Below are 24,327 nucleotides of genomic sequence, written 5' to 3'. Positions count from 1 at the left end.
ACAATTTGGCAAACGCTGCGTATACGTAACGTAACGTAACGAGCGAAATTGATTGCAAAACGCAATGAGGCGCGTCCTGTAAAACCACTTAAAACATGCCTCAGTACATGCCATAAACTCAGCCCAGGAAGCATTTGAGTTCCTTCTATGCTCACTGCTTGAGCCTTTGCCAAAGCAAACGCAAGACGCCGCACACACACACACACACATACGCACCTGTACACCCGCCAAATGCAAATGCAAACACAAGGCGCACAAGCCAAGCCGACAAACATTTAACCGCCGGCTATGAAATTCGATAAATATCGACAAAGTTTTTTGGCCGCCTTTTTGTGGCAGCCAACGTTGCCGCTACGGCTCCTCGTCGAGGAGTTTATTAAACACAGGAAGGATATTGCCTTGGCTATGGCGCAAGGCTCTGTCTGCGGCCATTTGAGCATCGTTCGCAACTTTGACATAAATATGCAGTCACACGTTGCCGCATATATCCCGCATATCCAGCCGACCGACTCCTCCTCACTTTTCCATCTCTCTCTTTCTCTCCGTGAGCTCAACCATTCCACTCAGACTTCAATTACGCGCGCTTTTTACCTTCGTGCCATGTTACAGAGCCCCCCGAAGGATTATCGCTTACATTTTCAGTCAAGTGCGCCCGTTTATTGTGCACAAAGTTGAGCTCAGTTCAAGTTGCTGATATCGTTGAGATTCCCGCCTAGAGGCAGGCGCGCCCAACAAATGAAAAAGTGAAAGGACATGTGCGCCGTGCGTTGATTTGAAAATGTCACAGACACGCATCTAGCTACAAGGATTTGGCCTCCCGCACCACTTGCCCATTATGAGTTATGCGACAGGCTCTAAATTAACTGCAAAAACTCCGAGTTTCATAAATGCTTTCGTATGTGAACTTGTTTGAAAGTAAAACAAGCGTGCATATTTATCCTTGGGGTGCCGGAGATGAAAACCCCAAGCGATCTTAGGCGTGTCAAACAACCTAATTCTTAAATCTTCTTGTATTTTGTCTCAGTATGTAAACAGGTTTTTAATTATGAATATTCATCAGCTTCAGTAAATTAGCAAATTAAAAAAATGTATTTCTATTATTAAATTCAATTATAAGAATATACATTTGTTAAAGCTAGATTATCTGTTTAGGATAACATGGCCTTTGACCCATTGCAATTGAAAAATTTGCACTCATCCTGTCTAACATGCTTGTTTCAGCTACAACAGGATCAACTGCCTGCCGACCAATAGCGTAAGCTCACTTATTAATAATCTCTGTCATATAACTGCTGTAGAAGAATGAGCCAATAGCAGATAGATATTAATAATATCCGCTCTCACACGATCTGCCATGTTCTTTTTATGGGCTGGCGACACCATTAAAATAACGGTATCAACAGCCTAGCAACGAATAACATGAGAGCACTTGTAATCTTTCATTTATACAATCCACAAGCCTCGCGCTCTCTTTCTAGTTTTGCTCATATCTACAATCCACAAATATAACAGAATCAAACATCTGTGCTCACACTAACGGGTTCCGCCGCACAATAGAGTGAGCGCACTTATTAAGTGCCTCTCTTATATATAGAATCCACATATTTTACTCTTTTACTCTTACAGTCCACAAATATAACACATTCGCATGTGGCCATAGCAATATTGTGTTGTTTATGCACTTTCCGTTTGATAGGTGAATTGAATTAATATATGTATGTTTTTATGGGTCAATGAATTGATTGTCTCCCCCAAAATTGTGCCAGACTCAAAGAGTTGTTCACATTTTTCCTTTTTATTCAAACCAAACGCAAAAGATTTTTAACGAACTTCTCTATACTCTGGTCAGCTTAAAATCGAATGATGTATGAACAGCGAGACACACAGTTTAACAAACCAATAGACTCCGTTTGCCCTTTGTTAACCGAGAATAAAAAAAGCTGAATTTTTCGGCTGTCAGGGCGTGACATAAGCAGATGTCGCCGATGTTGTCGCTGTAAAGACAGCTGCATACACACACACGCGCGCACAAACAGACACAGTTACACATATGCAGAATCGGTCATTGTATTTGATTTGCCATCAGTGAACGGAGAGAGACAGACTGACAGGCAGACAGAGAGAGAGAGAGAGAAGGAGTTATCCTTGCTGGTTCGTCAGCTCTGACAATTTGTTTAAAGCGCCCCCGCGACAATGAAAACTTTTTAATTAATATCAAATATGACGAGATGCTGCAGAGAGCGGGTCAGAGAAGGAGAGAGAGAGAGAGAGAGAGAGGGAGACAGAGTAAGAGAGAGGCTAAGAGTTTTGCCCAAATATTCAGCGTTCCACAAATGGCTTCGATTAAAGCTGTCTACAGCTGTGAAGCTGACAAAAGTGAAATCAAGCAAAGCTTGTTATAAAACTTTTAATTAAATTTATTGTTGTTGCCATTGTTTCGCTGGCTGCAATTGTTGTTGCCAGCTTCCGTTTAGCAATTGTAACGGGTCTAAAAATTATTTATATAATACCTTTAGACTCCAGACGAGAGCAGCTTTCTAGAGCAGCCGTTTGCTAAAACGCAATTATTGTTATTGATGTTGATAATTGTTGTTGTTTATGTCTATTATCATTTGGCAATAAAAAGCAGCAAAACTTTTGTAAGTCTATGAAATCTTGATTAAACTGTGTATATCAGAAGAACTAACAACTTTTTATATATACTCAAAGATCTTTCATTATATATGTATATTGCCTTATATTGCTACTTTATATATAGATTTAAACAGCATCTGCTTAAAGTTAATTTTACGCAATCATTTGTTCAGCTTTTAGCGGTTTAAGCCGCGCACAATGTGTTAATGCTCGTTCACAAATTGCAAACGAGTATATAGGTTGAGTGCAATGCCAGTCTAAGTCTTTATATTTTGACAATTGAATACGACCAAGCTATGGTCTCATTCTATATCTAATCTAAAATTATCAATACTTGATGCCTCTTAACAACTTTTGGCAAGCTGAACAAGTATTACGCAGTCGTTTACGCCTCACTTTGTCGCTTTTTTTATCAATTTGCCAATCCGAGTTTAAGGTAAATGCAAAATCGTTTGCTGCTTTTGTTGTCGATTGGTGCAACATGCGGCAATTTCATGGACTGCATTTTATATTATTTTTATTATAATTATTATTAAAAAATTAATTACATGCCAGCAAGCATAGACAGGCAAGCTTGCGCTGCTATATAGTAATTTATATTAAAGTTGGCGTGCAAGCTGCACGGCTTCAAGAGAACTTGCAAGTATTTTTAATGTGCTTTCACTTAAATTGTTCAAAGTATAAAGACTTTAAAGCTTCAAAGCTCACATGCACATTGATTGATAACTTACTTATAAAAAGCTCCACATTTAAGATGCTTTTAAAGTTATTGACAAAGCTTAAAGCGTCTTATCAAGTTTTTTAAATCTGAACTATGCATATTGAAAAGCTCTAATTATAATGCGCTCGAAAGCTTTTATAATATGTTTGAATTGTTAAACTAAAAAGAACTCTTTAAAGCTTCTGAGCTAATTTTTACTTTCTGTCTAAATAAAGTTGATTGGCTTTGTCTATAATCGAAGCTTCTAGAGCTTTCTACAGAGCTTAATGTGTTTGAATTTCAATGGAGATAACAATAAACAAACTCATTTTGTCAACTATTTTCAACATTATTTCAAGCTCAAACCTAGCAGTAAAGCTTATTAAAATAGTTAAACAGAAGTTTTAATTTTCTTGAGTATTTCAAGCTTATTTACGCTAAGTTAAATTAATTGCTGAGAAATTATGATGAAGAGCTTTTTATATAGTAAGGAGGAAGTTGTTTGAATATAATGAAATCTATATATATACATATATACATATATATATATATATATATATATATGAATATAATGAAATCTATATATACATATATATATATATCTATATATATATCTATATATTTATATTTATATATATATATATATATATATTAAATTCTAAGAAAATTTTCTTTAATAAATATTTCTGAGAATTTAATTTATTGGCGAAAAATGTGAAGCTCTTCAATTATTAAGAACTCGCCAAGATAATTGCACTGCTATCTGAATGTCTATATGAATATGTCTATGTGTGTGTTGAGCAAGGACAATGCATTAGACAACGACAACAAGCATATAAAAAGTGCTTGCTGTGTGTGTGTGTGTCTGTAAGAGACTCATAAAATTGTTGGCTATTTGAACGTTTTCTTTTTTTTGTGCTAGCCAAAGCCAAGGCATTGAAAAATAAAACGCGACAAGTGCAGCTAAGCCAAACACACACACACACACACACACACACACACACACACGTGCACAACAAGTTTTGAAAAGGGTGCAAAAAAAAAGGAAGCAAAGAAAAGCTAACAAAAATAGGAACGAAAGCAAGCGCTTGACTGGAATTTCATACTGTTGGCATGCCATGTCCACCCATGTGCATGTGTGTGGGTGTGTGTGTGTGTGTGTTATGCTTTGACGAGTGTATGTGTGTGTGAGTGCTTGGCCTGCGCTTGAGCCGCGTGCAGTAGCTGCCTTCACGTCGATGTGTTGGCCATTTTATTATATTTGCTCGCAGACATTTTTGCTCCAATACGAAAATGGGATTTTAGGATATAAAAATTATGATAGATTACCGCTGAACACACACACACTCATGTCTATATGTATGTGTGTATAGACATGTGCAGGACATGCAGCTGACGTGACTGCAGCGCCGTGGAAATTGTGCCCAGCTTAGCTGAAAGAAAATCATTTGATTATAAAAGTGGACCCTCAATTGCTTTTGTTGCTGCGAGCCTTTATTAAATCTAAGTCAAAAGGGGTACAGCTTGGGGTTGTCTGCTCGTTGTGCAGCAAATTGTTGGCAAAGCAGCTGCTAAAGCAGCAACTGCAGCAGCAGCCGCGACAGCGGCAGCAACAGCAATAATAATAATCCATTTAAGACGTGGCTTATTAAAAGATACATTAATTTAACTAGTAGTTTTGAAGCTTTTCATATTGACTGGATAGTTGACAAAGGCATTTTTGTATGCATATAAATTATCAGACTGCGTTGGTCTGGGATATAATATAATATCTGAAAATGGACCCTTTAATGTTTTTCAACATCAATTAATTTCTTAAGAATTCAAAATACTTCAATTACTTAAATAAAATAAAAACATTTAGCTAAGCCTAAGGCTAGCGCCACCTATAGTTCATACAACGCAAGCAGCCGCTTAGCAAAGACATCAACCCGCTAGCAATGCCATCTATTGTTAAGAAGTGTAGCACAATACATGTGTTTTATGAATATATATAAATATATATTAAATGTTAATAAAAATAAAAAATAAAAAATAAAAGAAAAATATAAAATTAAATAAATTACTAAAATGAAATATTATTTAGTTTTAAAAATATTATTTTGTACTTAAAAGACACTCAAATTATACAGAAATCAAAATATAATGAAAATACAAGTAAGCTGTTACTAATTGCTTAAATATTTTTAGCATTAATTAGTCAAACTGAGTAATGCATAAAAAGACAAAGTCAAGTCAACTGCATTTGAACTCTCCTTGAATACTTCATAGCAATGGAATTCGCATTCAAAACTGAGATTATTCAAATTGATATTTGGGCTAAAGCTTTGTAAACATGTTCAACAAATGCTTAACTGAATTCACTTGGCCTAATGGCTATAACTGTACAGATAATACAACTAGTCATTAGAGCGTTTCGTATTGTTTATACAAAATAATTGCAAAGCCAAAAAAGAAAAATAAGAGAAATAGAGTTAAGTTAATTAAAAGTTTTTGTGCAACTTAAATGACAACTAAATCAACGTCGAATCACTAAAATTACGAAATTGGAGAATTGACATCCGCGACGTTAGGTAAAGCTAGAGTCAAGTCGACTTAGCCATACTCTAAATTTTGTTACAAGAAGAAATTAATAAATTTAAATTTAAAAAAATAATATTTAGATTTCTGTTCAGCTTGTTATAGATCAATTTAATGATATATATATATATATAATTATGTATTATTATTATATCTAGATCATATGTAAAGCATCAATTAATTAACGAATTTTTTTTAACAGTTCAAAATCAAAAATGAAAGATATCTATTTACAGACCAGAATGTAAAGAAGAGAAGTACGAAAATATTCCGCGACTTTCGATGAAAGTTAATTAATTGTTCACAATTTTAGAGAGATGCATTGAAAATTGGCTTATCATAAAAATAGTGGAAATTGTTCCAAATGAAGTTTAATTCATTATTTTATGTCTTATAGATTGCAATTAATTGGAGTTGCATTTTATTTTTGATTTTGTACATATATTTTAACTTTTTATATATTCGTTTTTATTTTTATTTATTCTTTATTTAACACGCCTCTTAAGAGTTTATTCATAGAACTTTTTGGTAGTAAAATGTTGGGAATATCAACCGAAGCATATAGAAGTTCTTTACGATTTCTCAAGCCCTCAGTGAGCATAAACTCAAAGATCTTAATACTTTAAAGAGAGGGTATACACGAATACTTATTCCGAAACTTAGGACTCTTGATGAGCTCAAGACGTACGAACAGCAAAACGAACCACACGCTACATGCTCTGTTTATTACCTAAAGGAAATTAATAATTATAGATAAATAAATGTTAGAGCTCAAATTAAGATAAGTTTCTTTTGAGATTTTTTAAATATTTATAAATTTGAAATATAACTTGTTTACAGAGCAAAAAAACGTTTGATTTCTAGTCAATTAATTATCTGACTAGACTTGAGGTATAGGAAATATTTGAGCCCCAGGAGTTGAGTTCGTTGAAGTGCAACGATGGTCAGTGCGTTTGTTACACTTACTGGGTAAGTGATTATTATTATTATTATTGTTATTATTATTATTTTTTCATTAGCCACGCGCAACATGTACAACGAACAGCGAACAACGACTTTATGCAATTTGTTGCGGCTAAGGTCACAGCGATTAACCAACTGGCCAAGTGGCCAACTTGCCATGTACAAACAGTTAAGGTGAAACACGAAAGAGCCACACAACGAACACTGAATACACTTCAGTTAAAATAATATATAAATATTATAAATATTATTCGATTCTAAACATCTATTAGTGCTACTCCCAAAAATAAAACTAAGCAAATAATAAATTTAAGACGAGCCAAGCTGAATCAACACCTATCAAACACATATGTACGTGACATGCACATACATGCATAATGAACTGTGTGCTCTTATGCGTTACTCACTACGTGACTAAATGTTGAGACTCAACATAAGCGCATAATAAGGCTGTGCGTCCAATTAAACAGCTGTGTGGAGCGCCAAACTGTGTGACTCAACCTCTCTCTCCTGCTCGCACTCCCTTTTACTCACACACACGCCACCTGTCATCGCGAACAAGCATCGCGTGCCGCTGACCGCGTGTGAGAGCGAGCCAAGCTGTTTGCATAATGCCGTCTCCCTTGCACCGACGCCTTGCACTCATCGTCAGTCGCCTTCTCCTTTGGCCATGCGACAACATTTTTGATTGTAACAAGTGGCCGAGGCGGGTTTTAGTTTTAGCTTTAGTTTTTAATTCAGTTTCGCTCGAATCACAGTTGACTAGCGCTCGGCAAACAAAAAGAAGTTAAATATAGTTTATTAAAAAAATAAATTTCTAATATTGTTGAATGTCTTAAATAATTTATGAACTGTCCTTGCGGTGTTTTAACTGTTATACACTCTTGTTATATTTACAACTGTTTATTTATTTAAATAGAACAAAAAAAATAACTTTGCTAAAATGGGCAATTCGAGTTCACTTTGCGCCGATCGCAATGCTATAAGGAATTTTGATGAAAATGGGTAAGAAAGTACAAGAGAAAAGTGTGTGTGCGAGGGCAGCTTGATTAGTTTTGTGATCAGCAAATAACAAAGTGAACTTTTGGTACGAAATACAATTGAAGCTGGCGAAACTTAGAGTTTAATTAAATCTGATAGATTGATAGGACAAATAAAATATAAATATATAAAACAGCAAAAAGTTTTCATGTTGAAAAGAATTTGAGAAACTCTGCGCTCTGAAAATCTATAGAACTATAATTGTTATAGTAGTATGCTGTAAGGTATACTTAGCGAATTTTTTATAAAAGCACAAAGTTTTTGATTGAACAGCTTTACGTCAGACTGAATATACTTTTAACAGTTATACTGCATCCCGTTTTGACATAATTACTGCGAGAAGTTGAAGTTGTTCTTAGAATAATTCTTAGAATACTTCTTATTGTAATACAAAAGTCTACTTAAGGTTATTTTTTTAGTTCAGATATATAATGATACACCATAGATTAGATTACACTTTACCTCTAAGCAACAATTAGTGTAGTAGTGTTCATATTCAATAACTAATAATTTATTAAGCACTTGGTACTAGATAAATAAAATACAGCGCGAAAAATAATAGCACCACCATAATAAATTTACGCATTGATGAAAAACGTATTGACTTACATATTGATGTTTATTGACAACATATTAATCCAACTCAAGCCAACAAAGGTAGCTTCGATGACTGAACTCAAATTACCTGTGAGCATGGTGCTATTCTATTTTTCCCAGCTGTATATATCCATATGTATGTACATATCCACCTAAATGTCGATTAGATTATTGTAGCTTCTTAGTTTGTTCTCAGTACACAAGCACATGAAAGGCGTGTGACCACGCCCAGTCTGCCTGTTCGTCCTTTCAGTACAACATGTAATTAACATTTAATGGTGCGATTCACTAGCGTTTTAATAGCGATTTAAGCGCGTTTCACTGACCCCTAAAACACAAATAAAAAACACGCCTCCATTCGGTAGTTAGTATTGTATATGCCTGTGGGCGTGGCCGGGCACTGATTTAATCGATGTACTTGCAGTCACAAAAAACACACACATACTCGCAATACATGTGTGCGTGTGTCTGGTAAGGTTATTATAGAAAACAATCACAAAATCCTATAAAAAATTCACAATAAAAAAAACACGAAAAAATACGAAATTTAATAAACAAAATAAAAAGTTTAACCTATTAATATTTATGAAGGTTAGACACATGTGTGTAAAATCGCCCAGTCTGAGATTGACTTTCAGTTTTTGTGGATCAGCTTTTGGCATTGGGCTGTGGCTCTATGCGAGACTCGACTTTACAATTTTTACCCTTGCTGCGGGCTATGATAAGTCTGTCACGATATTTAACACGCATTGAGGGGGGCAGTACTTGAACTATATATTTATTCCGGGACGACATGCGAGGTCAATGCAGGAATGTATTAGATTTGAGCTGATAGATTAGATCTTTTTCTGTCTGGCACTCGCTATAAATCGAAACTATCTGCTGCAAGGCAGTGTTTTTTATCTACATATTTATCCATCTATAGCCATTAATTCAAAAATTCATTACAAAAGAGAGATATTAGATCTATAGAATCCATGTAGGTTCCTTTCTTTACTGCACATCCTGCGAACTAGAAATGGTTTTTTATCATTTGTTATTTAGACCTGTATAGGGAATTATTATTCGACTAATTTTATGATAACATCCACACAGACACACTCTTTTATATATTAAATTTTCTATATATACATATAAGTGTATGAAAAATATTTGAAATATATTTATTTACATATATATATATTATTTAACAACATAACATAAAATATGGAAAATATATTTATATATAAATATGTATATTATTTAACATCACTTAAGTCGGTCCCCCTTCAATCACTTTTGAATCACGTGACGCCTCTGTTTGTTTGCATTGCGAATTGTTTACGAATTGTTGAAGCAAAATGTTTTTATGCCCTGATTGATTGTCATAAAGTTAGTCTGGTCTTATCAGTCAATTTGTATGTAAGTACATAAATATATATTCCCTGTTGGCTCTCGCTCATTATGCTTCTAGGCTGAGCGAAAGCAAATGCGATGAAAACTACAAAGTGTAATTGGAAAATACAAAACGAAGTGCCCCAACGAAAACCCCTTAACTTTCTATAGTCAGTTTCATTTTAGTTCTAGAGCGTTTCGGTCACACCAGAATTTTACGTAGTTCTATATAAACCTATATAGACGTTTTAATTTAAGATATCAAAATTTTCCATATATATTGACGAAATTGAAAGTGCTTAGCATGTACGCAACTCTGCAGCGCTTTTCCTCGATTAAAGCTTTTGGACGAATCAAGCAGTATGTATATATATATACATATGTACTATATGTCTTATATATAAACAATATCAGTGTACTCTGTACCCATCTGCCGGGAGCAGAAAGTGGGCGTAGCACAATTCTTATCTCTACTGCTGATTTGTCTAGTCTGCTGTGCCAAGCATCACCTGTTTCTTAATGTTTTGCTAAAACTAAGCATATTTTTAATCAATGCACATTTCTATTACTTAACAAAACAAAAACATATCAGTGAACTAGTTTATTTTTTTAACTCCTGAAGTCTACAGCATAATGTGAGGTACAAGTTATTCATTGCTCTTTTTCCCTTTTCTCTTCCATCAAGTGCCGTTATTAAGTCACAACAATGTCAAGCACATAACATCACATCTTGTTTTATATACCCATTGAAAACGAGACCTTAAGGTATTATGGTTTTGTGCAAATTTACATTATTGAAGCGAGGAGACATCACAAACTCTTTAAAATATATATTGTTCATCGGAACGATCAGCTTAGTCGATGTAATCTTCGCTGTAGCTCTTTGAAGCTATATAAAGTTAAGCACAAGGCTTCTTCTATAGCCCTCAATTTCATCAAATATTCTATATTATATATTTTATGATTTGTGTTTAAGTGACATTGATTAATTATTAATGCAATTGAGAAACATTGAGACAGTAATTATTGGTGCATTGAATAGATAAATATATTACTAGCCATTTTCGAATTCTGATTAAATAACCGAATCGACGAAGCCAGTTTAAAAATTTTCTTATTGAACCTTAATCATATCTTAAAAGCATGGACCTTCAAGACTCTCTTAACCTGATAAATGCCCGCTGTGTAAGATATTATGAAATCAATATAGATGTTTCTCATTTTCGAAACAATCTAGGTTAACAGCTTTTTTTTTATGGTAGTATCAAGTTGCTCAGCACAAGGTGCAGGGTATTTCGTAGTCGGGCATTTCCGACTAAGGTCCTCTTACGTATTCATCTTATAATTAAGTTATGCCGAGAACGAGCATTCGTTTTGCCTACCCACCTAACTTACAGTTACCCAAGCGAACTTACACACAAAGCACTCTCACTCTCATATTCACTCTTTTCCCTCACTCTCTCTCTCGTTCTCTCTCTTTGTCTCATTCACAGCACACCGATTTATCCAACGGCCAACAATTCATACAACCCTTCCAATGGCCAAACAACACCGTATCATCATAAGCAGCAGCTGCAGCAGCAACAACAAAATGAGCACGGCTATTACAAGACCACAATTCCCGTCGGCGTCGGCGTTGGTGTTGGCGCTGGCGCTGGCGCTGGCAGCACCGCTAACAGCAGCAATAGCACACGCTGCGCTCACTGTCAAACAGCTGATTTGTACACACGCGCACTCATCCAAGAGAGAAACGGCGGCAGCAACAACAATAATAACAAAATAAACGCGGCACAGCCAACACACGTACATACCCACACGAAGCACACACACGAGAGCACGAGCAGCTGTGATGGTGACTGCGCTGCCGCTGCGACTGCGAAATGGCGCAGTAGTCGTGTGTGTAAAAATCATACGACTACAACGACAACAACGCTCGAATACGAACTTTCCAATTTTGCAAAACTCACAACACAAATCAGTACGCAACGCGACGTTGACGAAGCAGGAGCAGTAAGTGTAGACGAAGCTGAAGCTTTGCCACCACCGATATTATCCTCGAGCCACTGGCAGCAGCTGCAACAGAGCCTGCACGAGCTACACCAAAACCAAGTCCAATCACTACTTGGCAACCCTAGAAACAACAACAATTTGCACCAAATACGCAACTACAGCGAGAACATGAGCAACAATCTGCAGCGTGATCGCCTCGGACTTTGGGGCACAGGCGACAACGAGATCGTCGGCAATGTCTCTGGATTCGATCGTATGCGCATGAAGCGCTTCAATAAGGTAAGTTTTAAGAAAGTCGCGAGCTTCCCATACACGCGAATAGTGGAAAAATACCAGCAAAGAGTGCGGACTGACTATTGCGGGGTTGTTTTCAGATATACATACATACAAATGTTTAGTTCCGTATTGATATGTATTAGCTACAAATATATGAGCATACAATTGGCGCTACTTGTTAGACGCTACACTAACAAAAAAATTCTAAAAAGCTCACTAAACAGCACTATTTAATTTTTATAGACAGAAAACAAATATAATTTTGACTTTCTTATTAGAATTATTTAATAAAACCTTGACAAATTTTTCGTTAGTGCTCACGCCCTTAGCACTCCTATTGAAACCAAAATATTACTCAATTTCTGGCTGCTATTTTTATGCCACAGACTGCCAAAAAACGAAAGCTCATAAATAATAAAATAAATAGCTATTAAACACAAATGTCAGCTAACAATTTTGTCAAAAAAACAAAATTGGTTGCTGCCGGCTTGCTTGACCTTTAGATGACATAGCCAAAGCAGAGTGTACGTCTACGCGCCGCGCTGGAAGACCAAAGCTCATATTAGATGGAATTTTTTTTCATATTCGGTTTTTAGGTGATGACAGCATTGTTTATAGAAAATCAATAAAACGTAGATGGCTTGTTATAATTGAGTACCCGATAAATTAAATTATATATTCTATAAGCTACTTGCAGTATTAACTTAAGTGTGAACAATTTGTCGATTGGGTTGCATGCGTTTTACCGTTACGCTCACACTTCCAAGTTCATTGCCAATTTGCAGATGCTATTTAGCTGATGTTTTTTTTCTCCCTTCTCTCTCTCTACGTTTTGTAATTTTTTGTTGAGCATAAAATTTGCATGCAAATCGCGGAAGAGAGACAAAGAGAGGCAGAGCGTAGCGTGACTGCTGTTGTGCAAGTGGGAGCGAAGTATGCGCATGAGCTTACTTTAATGGTGAGCTATATGTGGGGTAAGGGTCGCTTGTAGTTGTATAGAAAGAACAGGCAATTTCATATGAGCAAATCCATACAGAATCATTAAGCTGCAAGATAGTATTACAAAATATTTTGACATATATATATGTGTATATATATATATACATATATATATACACATATATATATATACATATATACATTTATATATATATACATATATACATATTAATAATATATATAAAATGTTTTCATTATAAGGTAATAATAAAATATAAATTAAAATGAAATTATAAGAATAAAACATTTTAAAGGTGACCTACAATAACACTCAAGAGCTCTTATCAAATCTGACCAGGGCTTTCATATCTTATATATATTTAACACGCTCTACATGTAGACAATTATAATATATACATATGTATACATTTGTATATATATAAATTGTTCTCTGAGACTTTGCCTATACGTTTCCATTGCATAATGGAAATTTTTTCCAGTTCTTATCGCATTGCATATACTAAATACCTACCACTTCCTCAGCGACAAAAACTGACCTACGTCAAAAGTTGAATACAGTTTAGCGTGAAGCAAAACAATGGCAAAACTCTATAAATATTTATACATATATATATATATATACAAGTATCTGTTTTCATATATATATTTGACACAAAATATTTGTTTGGATATCACAAAACCAAACCAAACAAAAATGGTGATAGACAGATTATTTGCATGTCTGCCCAATTAAGGCGCAAGATAAGGTTAATAGAAAACAAGTCGACTTTAAAATATGCTGATAAAACACACTAATTAAAAATACAATAAATATATGCGAAAACGACTCTGTCACGGTTATAAGGATTTCTTTTCAAATGTTTTGATATTAGATTTGGCTGTCTGACATAGCTAAAGTGCCCACAAAATGTGTGAGTAAATTTAAATAATTAATAGGGTCAATGCGCTCTATCGTGCGAAACTGCGAGCTCACTTACTTCAGTAGTTCAGTATGTAAATAACGAGTTCGTGCTAGAAAAATAATAGTAAAGAACATTTAATTTAGAAAAAAGCTCTTCTGTCCCTGCAAAGTACATACTTTCTATGAGCTTAAGTCTTAATTAATTTCATAATTATTGAAATAGTTAATATATATTTTTAAAGTAGCTGTCATGTCATATTCCAACATTCGTTGCGCCGATTAAAAAAAATTCGTGTTGCTTGAACTGCGGATAGCCAAACACTCACTGTAACGACCTTTCAGCTTTTGAACAGAGGAAACAATTTGTGTGAAATTGTCTGTGGCAGCATCTTTTGTTGTAAGCGCCGTTGGTGTCGTCATCGCTTTGAGGTCAGGTTTCCCGCTGCACGCTTATCGCCGTTACGGGCGACTGTCTCTTAATAATGATAATGCTAATGCTAATGCTGATAATGACAATGATAATGATGATCGTGCCAGACAACGCAAACATCAGCTGAGCGCCAAGCCAGTTGTTTTTGTATTCGTTTTATTTTGGTTTTTTTGCAAATTCGTATGCGTAATCTCCAAATGTTTATTATTACGTATACGCTGCGTGTGACGCGCTGTGAGGCAAGCGCTGGGAATTGCTTACAACGTCGTGTTGAAACGGCAGCTAACAGTTATACCTGTTGCCAAGCGAACGATCTCACTCTCACTCTCGCTCACTATCTCTCTCGCTCTTGCGCACCGACCGCTTATCGTACAGCGGGCGTTACTTCAATGTCAATGGTGTCGTTTTCAACAGTAACGCACTCACTATTTCACCAGCACCATTGATGACGTTTATATCGTATCGTAAACGATATAAACAGTTCCAGAATTATTTTTCATTGGCTAATTCCACAGAATGCGGCGTACGTGCGACGAGCTTCTAACGCTTATTGCCAGCTTTACGAATCAATTATGTTGATTGCTTGAAAGCATTTTTTTTTTTTGGACACTCAGCCACCGCATGGGGTCTTGCTTTGAAATCATTTGATTAGATTAAATCTAATTTGCTTTGCCTCTGCGAAACATTTCCACTGCTCCGGGGTTAGCTATTCGCTTTTTAAGGCAGCTCCGATGCGATCATTCCACATTGATTTACTAAAACACAGGATGAGTTGGCATAAAACTTTACACAATGTCTGACGCACTTTCAAGTATTTGGGGTTTTTCTTTATTCTTTCGTGTAAATTATAGCCAATATTCAGGCATTTTGCATACCATTAAGAATTCTCTGTTTAGTCATCAATTCGTAAATAGAAAAAAAAAACCAATTTGTATAAATCATTAGTATAAAATTGTTAAGGCACGCGATCGATAAATTTAATAAGTTGAAAACATGCATATCTAACGTAATGTTAACACATATATAAGTAAAGTTCAATTATCGAATATAACAAACTTGAGACAAGGCAATTAATATCAACAAATCTTAAATGAAATTTGATTTGTTTATATTTTTCTCCTATTTCTGTGCTCAGCACACGAGTTGCTTATTATTGATATCATTTACAATTATTATACAATCTTTTTTATTGTAAACATATCGAATTGATTTTTATGATTTTATAATATGATATATTTGATGATGAATTTAATAGCGTGACATTATATCACCGGATATAAGTGTGTGCTGAGGCTATATGAAAAAGGTAATCGTCTGAAAGTAAAAGTTATAGTCAGTTGAAATTATTATAAAATGTTTAGAGATATTTATAAAGTTGCCCTAAGTTGATCAAATTTTGTTTACATATAAAGCAAATTTGTTCAAATTTTTTCCTAAGTTTTCTAACTAGAAATTTCCTTTAAAGTTAGTCGTCATTAATTTTTTTAATAAATATATTTTATTAATGCTAGTTAATATAAACAATGTTCCTATTAATCACTTTATTGCAATTACAAAACTTTATATAATTCAAACAAAGCGCTTTCAACTATAATCAACATAAATGCAGTAAGTTCCATTACATGAGCCCAGACTAAGCGTGAGCCTTTGCCACAATGTATAAGCATGTACATGTCAACTGCACAGAAGCTAACTATCAGTTATTCTTTGTCTTGTCACGATTTCGCCATTGTGCAAAGCCCTCAAAGAACGCGCTTCTGCCGGCTGACGGCTGCCGTATGCATATTGTCAGGTAGACTGGCAACCTAGAGGAAGTTGCTCGAGCAGCAAAGACAAACATTTTCACACACTCACACAGGCGATTCCATATAGTTTCTATCAGTCAATTACACAATAGACCCAACCAATTGAATACTTTCAATTGTTGCAAATCATGCTGCTGGCGTATCGAGGCCAGTCGCTCGCTGAGTCAGCCAACTAACATATATTCGACTTTCAAAACGAATGCCCCAAATGCATTTGAATACCGGTTCGCAATCTCCCACCTAACACATATAGTTCGAGATGCTGTTCGCGTCTGACTTTGAACTTCAAGCATAAGTATATGCATATATATATATATTTATATATTTATATATTTGTGTACATTTCACATGCAAATCTCACTGGCTATCGGCTTGGGCTGTGGCGAAGGTCAGTCAAGAGGCGTGTTTGTCAGCCCATGGGCACGGGAACAGCATGGATCTCTACATGGACACGCATCCAGACAGGTTGTCTATGGCGCGTGGCTTATTTTGATAAGCGGTTCGACCAGATGTGACATCTTGACATATGTTGACAGTCGGCTGTTGATTAATCTAATCTAATCTAGACTAATTCCAATCCAAACCATTTAATTTATATAGCTCTATCAGTGGAAGAGTTCAACTAGGATCCAAGAGCAAAACTTGTGTCTGATCTTAGTTCTTCCATAAATATATTTTCCTTATGTGCCACGCCCCCAATGAAACCATTATAATTTTATCTGTTTATTTTGAATTCCAAAACTTTTGCTTCAGCCATCAAAGCGTTGCCAAAGGAAGTACCAGCTTAATCTAATCCTCCTCCTGTGTCTCTTCCATTTTAGGGTCTTGCCTTTACACATGAGGAGCGTCAGATTTTGGGCATTCAAGGCCTTTTGCCCTATGTGGTGCGCACCCTTCAAGAGCAGGTGAACCACTGTCGTCTCTTACTGAATCGACTGCCCAACGATTTGGACAAGTATATGTATCTGATTGGCCTGTCGGAGCGCCATGAACGCCTCTTCTACAATTTGCTCAGCTCGGACATTACCCACATGATGCCGCTGGTGTATACGCCCACTGTGGGCTTGGCCTGCCAGAAGTTCAGTCTGGGGTTCATGAAGCCCAAGGGGCTGTTCATCACCATCAAGGACAAGGGACATGTCTATGATGTGCTCAAGAACTGGCCAGAGATGGATGTGCGTGCAATTGTTGTGACCGACGGTGAACGCATCCTGGGTCTAGGTGATCTGGGCGTCAATGGCATGGGCATACCCGTGGGCAAACTGTCGCTATATACGGCTCTCGCTGGCATCAAGCCAAACCAATGTTTGCCCATCACGCTGGACGTGGGCACCAACACAGAGTCCATACTTGAAGATCCGCTCTATTTGGGTCTGCGTCAGAAACGTGCCACGGGCGATCTGTATAATGATTTCGTCGATGAGTTCATGCGCGCTTGCGTGCGTCGCTTTGGCCAGAATTGCCTCATTCAGTTCGAGGACTTTGCCAATGCTAATGCCTTCCGCTTGCTATCGCTGTATCGCGATAAATACTGCACATTCAATGATGATATTCAGGGCACAGCTTCTGTGGCCATAGCGGGTATGTTGGCGTCGCTGAAGATCAAGAAGACCCAGCTGAAGGATAATGTGCTGCTGTTCTTGGGCGCTGGCGAAGCAGCGCTTGGCATTGCCAATCTGTGCGTCATGGCCATGCAGGAGGAGGGTCTCTCCGAAGAGCAAGCCAAGTCACGTATTTGGATGGTTGATAGGTAAGTCAATCACCTAATATGCTTCTATTTCAAATCCAACTAATCTCTGCATTTCTTTTGCAGCCGTGGCGTCATTGTCCGCGATCGTCCAAAGGGCGGCCTCACTGAGCATAAGTTGCATTTTGCTCAGGTCAGTGCGCCCATTGACACATTGCTGGAGGCTGTTAACAAGGTGCGTCCTAACGTGTTGATTGGTGCCTCGGCACAGGGCGGCGCCTTTACCAAGGAGATTCTCGAGAAAATGGCCGAAATCAACGAGGCGCCCATCATATTTGCACTGTCCAATCCCACCAGCAAGGCTGAATGCACCGCTGAGGAAGCCTACACCCACACAGGAGGTCGCTGCATCTTTGCCTCCGGCTCACCGTTTGCACCAGTCACCTACAATGGGCGTAAATTTTATCCCGGCCAAGGCAATAATTCGTATATCTTTCCGGGCGTTGCTTTGGGTGTTTTGTGCGCCGGCATGCTGACCATACCAGAGGAGGTGTTCCTCCTCTCTGCCCAAACCTTGGCCTCTCTGGTCTCCAAGGATGACCTGGAAAAAGGTAGCCTGTATCCGCCACTCAATTCGATTATGCAGTGCTCGATGTGCATTGCGGAAAGCATCGTAACCTATGCCTACAAAAACGGACTAGCTACCGTACAGCCGGAGCCACAAAACAAGCTGGAGTTCATCAAAGCTCAAATGTACGATCTCGAATATCCTAGTGCCTTGCCCGCCACCTATCCCGTGTAAATAGCGACACAGCAGGAGCACCAACTGCGACCCCCTCAACTACTCAGCTCGTCGTCCTTAACGTCGCGACTTTTGGCAGAAATTCCATTCCATTTGCCTTCTAGGAGGAAACTAGCAGCTGGTGTCACAACAGCAGCAACATGCCTATGTTATTTATTTTACAGTTCTTTTATACATTAACATCCTGTCTTATTAGCACACACCTTTATATATTTATAACGCAGGCGAATATGAAGAAGAAACTCCATATGTTGTTTAACGGTCGATATTGAGGAAAGATTTGTTTTAGATAATCATTTTAAAAATGCAGATGATATGTAAATGGGATATTAATATTCTAGATATCTTTATGTGTATACAAATTCTATGTAAACGTGAACACAAACTATGCTAAGTACATAAGTCTAAATAATAATAAAAATATAACTAAAAACAATAATGAGTGTTGGTGTTTATGAGAGTTAAGGATCTCAGTTGCCAGCTGCTACGAATTTAACATTTAATTTTAAAGGTGTTATATATGTATTGTAGAATATCTAAATACTTATCAGAGATTGGGGCTAGGCTTCGAATCGAACAGATTGAACTCATGTCAATGCCAATTTATATAATTATATATATTATAAAAATTTGAACGTACAATGACTAGAAATTCAGCTTTTAACTATAAAGATATAGTTGAATTTTAAAATATTCTACTAAACATTGCAATTGTTAAATTCTGACGGTGAAACTAAATTGATATAGGCATATATTAGAGCTAGGATTACTGTGTGCTTAAGATTGAACGCTGCTAATCAAATTGTGGTTTATCTTTCTTCTATATATTCTGCAAAAAATTAACTCCGTTTTTTGACTGAGTGTCGATTGCGACCAGGATAAGACCTTATGCTCTGCATATCTACTGTCGTGACTTGAGAAAAGTGAACAGTCTGTAGGCAAGTTGCATAATCTGAAATAGGAAATATTTGAATATGCCTCACAAAGAATCGAAGCTCTACTTACGTCCGAGAAGTGCATCATGTTCACTTCTACCAAGCCATAAGCAGTTAATTTTCGAGTACACTGAGTATATCTTATCCAGATCACAATCAGCCTGCGATACTTCTTGCTGCCAGCGTACCAGTTTTGGTTATACAATGACTCATTCAAGCCAGCAGACTGGGAATATATTAGATAAGATATATTCGTTGAAAGAATTCTTATATCGCTATACTCACCGCCTCCTCGAGCTGTGTGCCACGCAGGCAGCACTCAAAAGTGAAGATCACCAAAGCCATGGTGGGGCATAAGTATTTGCCAACTGTTAGCATATCATCCGCTTCGCTCATTAAATACAAATGGAAACAGATAGACGTTGCGCCCACCAGGTCACTTATAAAAATCGAAAGCTTAAAAATGTCAATGAACTTCTCGCATAACAAATTGATCTCCTGTTGCCGGCGTATCATACCGTTGATGCGCTCATAGAACTGTCGCTCATTAATGGGATTCACACTCTCGGCGCAATCGAGCTGCTCTATCTGCCTACGCAGGCCGCCCAGATACATGATCAGCTGCGTCTGCAGCGCACTGAACAGCGTGTCGAAGGTGGTGAAGTAGGTGACCCCGACTAACATCGCGTAGACGTCGTAGAGCCACACCAAAGGATAAACGTTATGGTTCTGCCTGAGATTGAAAGGTAGCCAACCTCCAAGCAGCTGATGGTCCAGCTGGATGGGCGCACTCCGGCCGTCATAGTCGTGTATGTAAAAAATAATCGGTGCCATGCAGAAGCCGCCAAGTGCACAATATGCAAAGTAACCGACATATCTTTGGCGCTTGGCATGCCGCTCATATATGTCCGGCACTTGGAGCACCTTTTGTGTAGCCAAATCTTTTGGAAATTCGCGATCCATCACGTTGATGAAGTCGACAATGTCGTGTCGCTTCATATACAACATGATTCCTCGTATCGTATAATAAACCGATATACTTAGGACAGGCAGATTTTGATTGGAAATCTCGCCTAGATACCGCGACCGGATAATATCAAAGCAGTTTACAGCAAAAAACCAGAAGTCCAAAGAAAATCCCGTGAAGAAAACCAATACCGATCTGTTAACTATGCGTCCCTCATCATTGCGATAAAATTTGAAGTGTAAAAAATGAAGAACTTGCTGAAATTTCTGAAATTCAAAGAACTCTTCTATTGTAATAGGCTTATTTACGGTGTCCATGTCAAGCAATATATTTCTCCAAATTTTTTCAAACACTGCAAAGCTGTGCTATTCACAGCGTCTATATATACGGAAATCTAGCACCAGCCACAATTGGATAATAATTGCCAGCAGGTTGCATCAATCAGGACTTTTTTTATTTCGCATTCTAATTGTTAGTTGGAAGGTGATAGTCAATTGGTGGGTGCTAAAGCAGCTGTGATGCTTAAGACTACAATAATGATTATAATGCTATGAAAGTGCTAGTTGGGCGTGCCTGACTACGCGATACCCTGAACCTTGGCTAAGCTGATCTTTTACATATTCTAGTTCTACATTTATACTTATATACACATATACATATATACGTGGTTTACAAAAGCATAATTTATGTGCAGAGAACATTTTTTTTAATTCTTTATATTTGACAGATACTCTAATGTATTCAACTGGTGAAACAAAATTTCAATAATTCACTCATTTTGCTTTGAAATGTTAAGTTAAAAAATTACCGGTTATACCCATAGTAATGTGTCGATAAGCTCGACAATATTGCGTTAACGTTGCTCAATTTCGCGCTTACGTTACTCTTGCTGCGTTCACGTTTGTTTTGGATCTGCGTTTAATCATCGCATGGAAAATGCTATATGTTAGAGCGAGACATCAAATCAGTTTGTCTCGCAAGTGCATCCCTGGTATGCACATATGAATAACGTAAATATTGTTGAAAGCCAATGTAATAAATAAATCACTAAATTGCTGTGCAAAATAATTACGCATATAATGGAAAGGTTAACGGTAAGCTCTGCTGCAAAATATTAATAGCTGCAAATAAATATTTATGCACATATTACTCACAGAAATGTTTAGGACGCCGTCGATTAGCCAACGAGCTAAAACAGAAACAGGTGAGTGCCGTGTTGAAAATAAATGTACGTATATAAATACTGAGACAAGCAATACCCTAATAGGCGATAACAGATCAGCTGCTGCAGCGCATACTCTATTCAAAAAGACTGCTAGTTGATCATGTGGAATCTCTGGAGCAATGCATCCAACTCCATCATGAAAAAGCAACCGGCCGGCAGTTGCTAACCACGCGGAGTGCCTGCATTTTGTTGAGCGGCACCGTTCTACAGCACCTAGTTACTCCGCGTGGCATGCGATTGTCCGTGATGCCATCCTTCCTCTTAACCACCGCATTTGGCGTTCTGTGTGTGGTCAAAAGCGTTTTTGTGTGCCGCAATAAAATTGTGGAGCGAAAACTCGAGGAGCTGGTAAAGACCATCGATGAGTTTGGCAATTGTATAAGGCGCAACATGACGTACTTTCAAGAGATTATCATTATGAAACAGGCCGAGCTGATTGAGTAAGTGCAAGCAAAGTAATAAAACAACTTATTTGCAACTGACCTTCTGCTCATAGATCACGTCAAATAGAGCGCGCTTGGGACTGCATTACGGCGGCTAAGGAGGTAACCGAAATACTCTATGATGCGACACGCAAACTGGAGCTCGACTATCCCCTGCCCCCCAAATACGGACCCTACTATGCGCCCATGGAAGAGCTGCGCGAATGCGAATACTTTAAGAACAATGTGACGGACTACAGTCCGAAGCACATCAAGGTACTTACTATGACTTATGCTTATCAGATATTCTCCACTTATATATTATATATTTACTGCAGGACTTTCATAACATATTCGCATATGTGCAGTCACAGTATTTGCTCCGTCTGGCGCTTACCATTCTGACGCGACCTTCAATTTCGCAGCTGAGTGAGGATCTGGTGAAGATCGACAACCAAGTGCGACAGCTCGTGCAAGAGGAGGAGCAACATTTCAAGAATCTGTCGATTGCCATGCAGAATAAGAAGCAAATGGAGATCGCGCAGCTGCACGCAGCCAAAACTGAACAAGGCAAAAGTGGTCCCATTGTGGTGCTGCAACACTCGTCCCTGAAACTCAGCGCCTGTATGGTAGCCGTGGCCGGTGAATGTCAGGCACTGGATGTCACCCTACAGCAGTTAACCGCAGCCGAGGCAGCCAAGAAAAACAATGCAGACCAGCTTGTGGCTGTAGCCAATAATATGCGTGGCATTGAGAATGCTCTGGCAGTTTGCTGCGATGATTTCCAGCGTCTGATGCTTGTCTATAACAAATTTTTAAATAGTAAGTTGGATTTGGGCACTGATCCGGCCAAGAAAACTAAGTCGCCCACCAAGCACGATGAATTTCCGGAAAGCATATTGCGTGTTGAGTTCTCTCAGCATCCCAATGAGCCGCAAAGATGTGATGACTTCTATGCCTACATGTACGACGAGCAAGAAGCGCGTCAGTACGAGAATGAGCAACAGGCACCATATCCGACACCCGAAAAGGAACTGCTCAACTTTGAGAAGCGCATTACCAAGGGCAAGTTTAAGCCAGTGCTGCGACAGCTCAAAGATCGTATCGATCCCATTCGCATAGTGATGCTGGAAAAGGAACGCGAAGTGCTCGCCGCCAAAGGCATAAATGTGGATGAGCTGTTTGGCAAAGTGGATCTGTTGGAGCAGCAGCAACAAGATAATCGTCTGACGGAGCCAACAAGTCTGAGTGACTCCGAATTTGACTCAGCCGATGAGGCATACGAACTGCGTAGCAAACAAATCAAAGAACGCGATAATTTTGCCGAAATGCGTCAATTTCTTGCTCAGAAAGAGGCTGTGAATCTGTTCCAGTTGGACGGACACATGCGTCAGCTGTTGGCCTCAAGTGCAAACACCTCGCTGCCACGGTCAACGCCAGCCATGGAGGAGGAGCTGATCGAAAGCGAATGCTAGACCCCATTAGTCACATTATCTTTTGAGTTTCACAATTTATCTATAAACATTTATGAGATAAGCAAGTGGCACAGCTGCGCCAGCAGTTCGCCATTGGCCTCTGACTGTTTTCGCCTTTCATTATTTTCCCGGATTCTTTATTCGTTCTGTACAAAAAGTCGTACAAAAACCAGAAAACAAAAAAAATAACAAAAAATCAATAAACTAATTTAGAGAGAATGTTATGGCATGTAAATAATCCTTGAATCTCATGAACTGAGATTGCCTATTGTTCCCCTACAGTGGTTGCTCGTTCCTAAGAACGAAGAGTAATTCTATATATAAAAATTGTATATTTTAATATAGCTAAACAAAAGTTATAATTTTAGAGTTTTGCTTAAGGCAACTTTTTTGTTGAAGTTTTTACTAAATATTCGTTATATCGCAGTGCTTACTGTGGGTGCTGATGATTTTCGCTAAATTAATATTCAAATAGATATTAAAATGGAAAATAAAGTATTGTTCACTCATGTCTTACAGTAGTAATTCGAAGACTGGAAAGTG

The 24,327-nt window shown here is 37.7% G+C and overlaps 3 protein-coding genes across 3 annotated transcripts; 2 read left to right on the top strand and 1 right to left on the bottom strand.

Moving 5' to 3' along the window:
* Positions 1-7,760: 7,760 nt before the first annotated feature.
* On the top strand, positions 7,761-19,196 carry LOC111596553 (NADP-dependent malic enzyme). Its single transcript, XM_023310830.2, has 4 exons — positions 7,761-7,882; positions 11,383-12,178; positions 17,093-18,021; positions 18,085-19,196. Exons 1-4 carry the CDS (start codon positions 7,821-7,823, stop codon positions 18,758-18,760), a joined length of 2,463 nt encoding a protein of 820 aa, XP_023166598.2. The 5' UTR covers positions 7,761-7,820; the 3' UTR covers positions 18,761-19,196.
* Positions 19,197-19,490: 294 nt separating this feature from the next.
* Positions 19,491-21,174, bottom strand: LOC111596564 (odorant receptor 88a). The gene is made up of 3 exons (XM_023310841.2): positions 19,981-21,174; positions 19,766-19,921; positions 19,491-19,712 (listed from the first exon to the last, which is right to left on the bottom strand). Exons 1-3 carry the CDS (start codon positions 20,977-20,979, stop codon positions 19,662-19,664), a joined length of 1,206 nt encoding a protein of 401 aa, XP_023166609.2. The 5' UTR covers positions 20,980-21,174; the 3' UTR covers positions 19,491-19,661.
* Positions 21,175-21,446: 272 nt separating this feature from the next.
* On the top strand, positions 21,447-24,056 carry LOC111596574. Its single transcript, XM_023310851.2, has 5 exons — positions 21,447-21,756; positions 21,819-21,866; positions 21,930-22,327; positions 22,384-22,585; positions 22,648-24,056. Exons 1-5 carry the CDS (start codon positions 21,742-21,744, stop codon positions 23,782-23,784), a joined length of 1,800 nt encoding a protein of 599 aa, XP_023166619.2. The 5' UTR covers positions 21,447-21,741; the 3' UTR covers positions 23,785-24,056.
* The last annotated feature ends 271 nt before the right edge of the window (positions 24,057-24,327 follow it).

Source organism: Drosophila hydei, unplaced genomic scaffold (assembly GCF_003285905.1).
Source record: "Drosophila hydei strain 15085-1641.00,03,60 unplaced genomic scaffold, DhydRS2 tig00008119-arrow-pilon, whole genome shotgun sequence".
Classification (NCBI taxonomy): Eukaryota; Metazoa; Arthropoda; class Insecta; order Diptera; family Drosophilidae; genus Drosophila; species Drosophila hydei.
Note: the sequence above shows the minus strand (reverse complement) of the source record. Positions and strands in the feature narration are given on the sequence as shown.

Coding starts and splice junctions, on each gene's coding strand:
- LOC111596553 (XM_023310830.2), top strand. CDS start 7,821: ATGGGCAATTCGAGTTCACTTTGCGCCGATCGCAATGCTATAAGGAAT. Junction 7,883..11,382: donor AGGAATTTTGATGAAAATGG/GTAAGAAAGTAC, acceptor TCTCATTCACAG/CACACCGATTTATCCAACGG. Junction 12,179..17,092: donor GCATGAAGCGCTTCAATAAG/GTAAGTTTTAAG, acceptor CTTCCATTTTAG/GGTCTTGCCTTTACACATGA.
- LOC111596564 (XM_023310841.2), bottom strand. CDS start 20,979: ATGGACACCGTAAATAAGCCTATTACAATAGAAGAGTTCTTTGAATTT. Junction 19,922..19,980: donor GCACACAGCTCGAGGAGGCG/GTGAGTATAGCG, acceptor ATATATTCCCAG/TCTGCTGGCTTGAATGAGTC. Junction 19,713..19,765: donor ACATGATGCACTTCTCGGAC/GTAAGTAGAGCT, acceptor TTCCTATTTCAG/ATTATGCAACTTGCCTACAG.
- LOC111596574 (XM_023310851.2), top strand. Junction 21,867..21,929: donor ACGAGCTAAAACAGAAACAG/GTGAGTGCCGTG, acceptor ATACCCTAATAG/GCGATAACAGATCAGCTGCT. Junction 22,328..22,383: donor AAACAGGCCGAGCTGATTGA/GTAAGTGCAAGC, acceptor TTCTGCTCATAG/ATCACGTCAAATAGAGCGCG.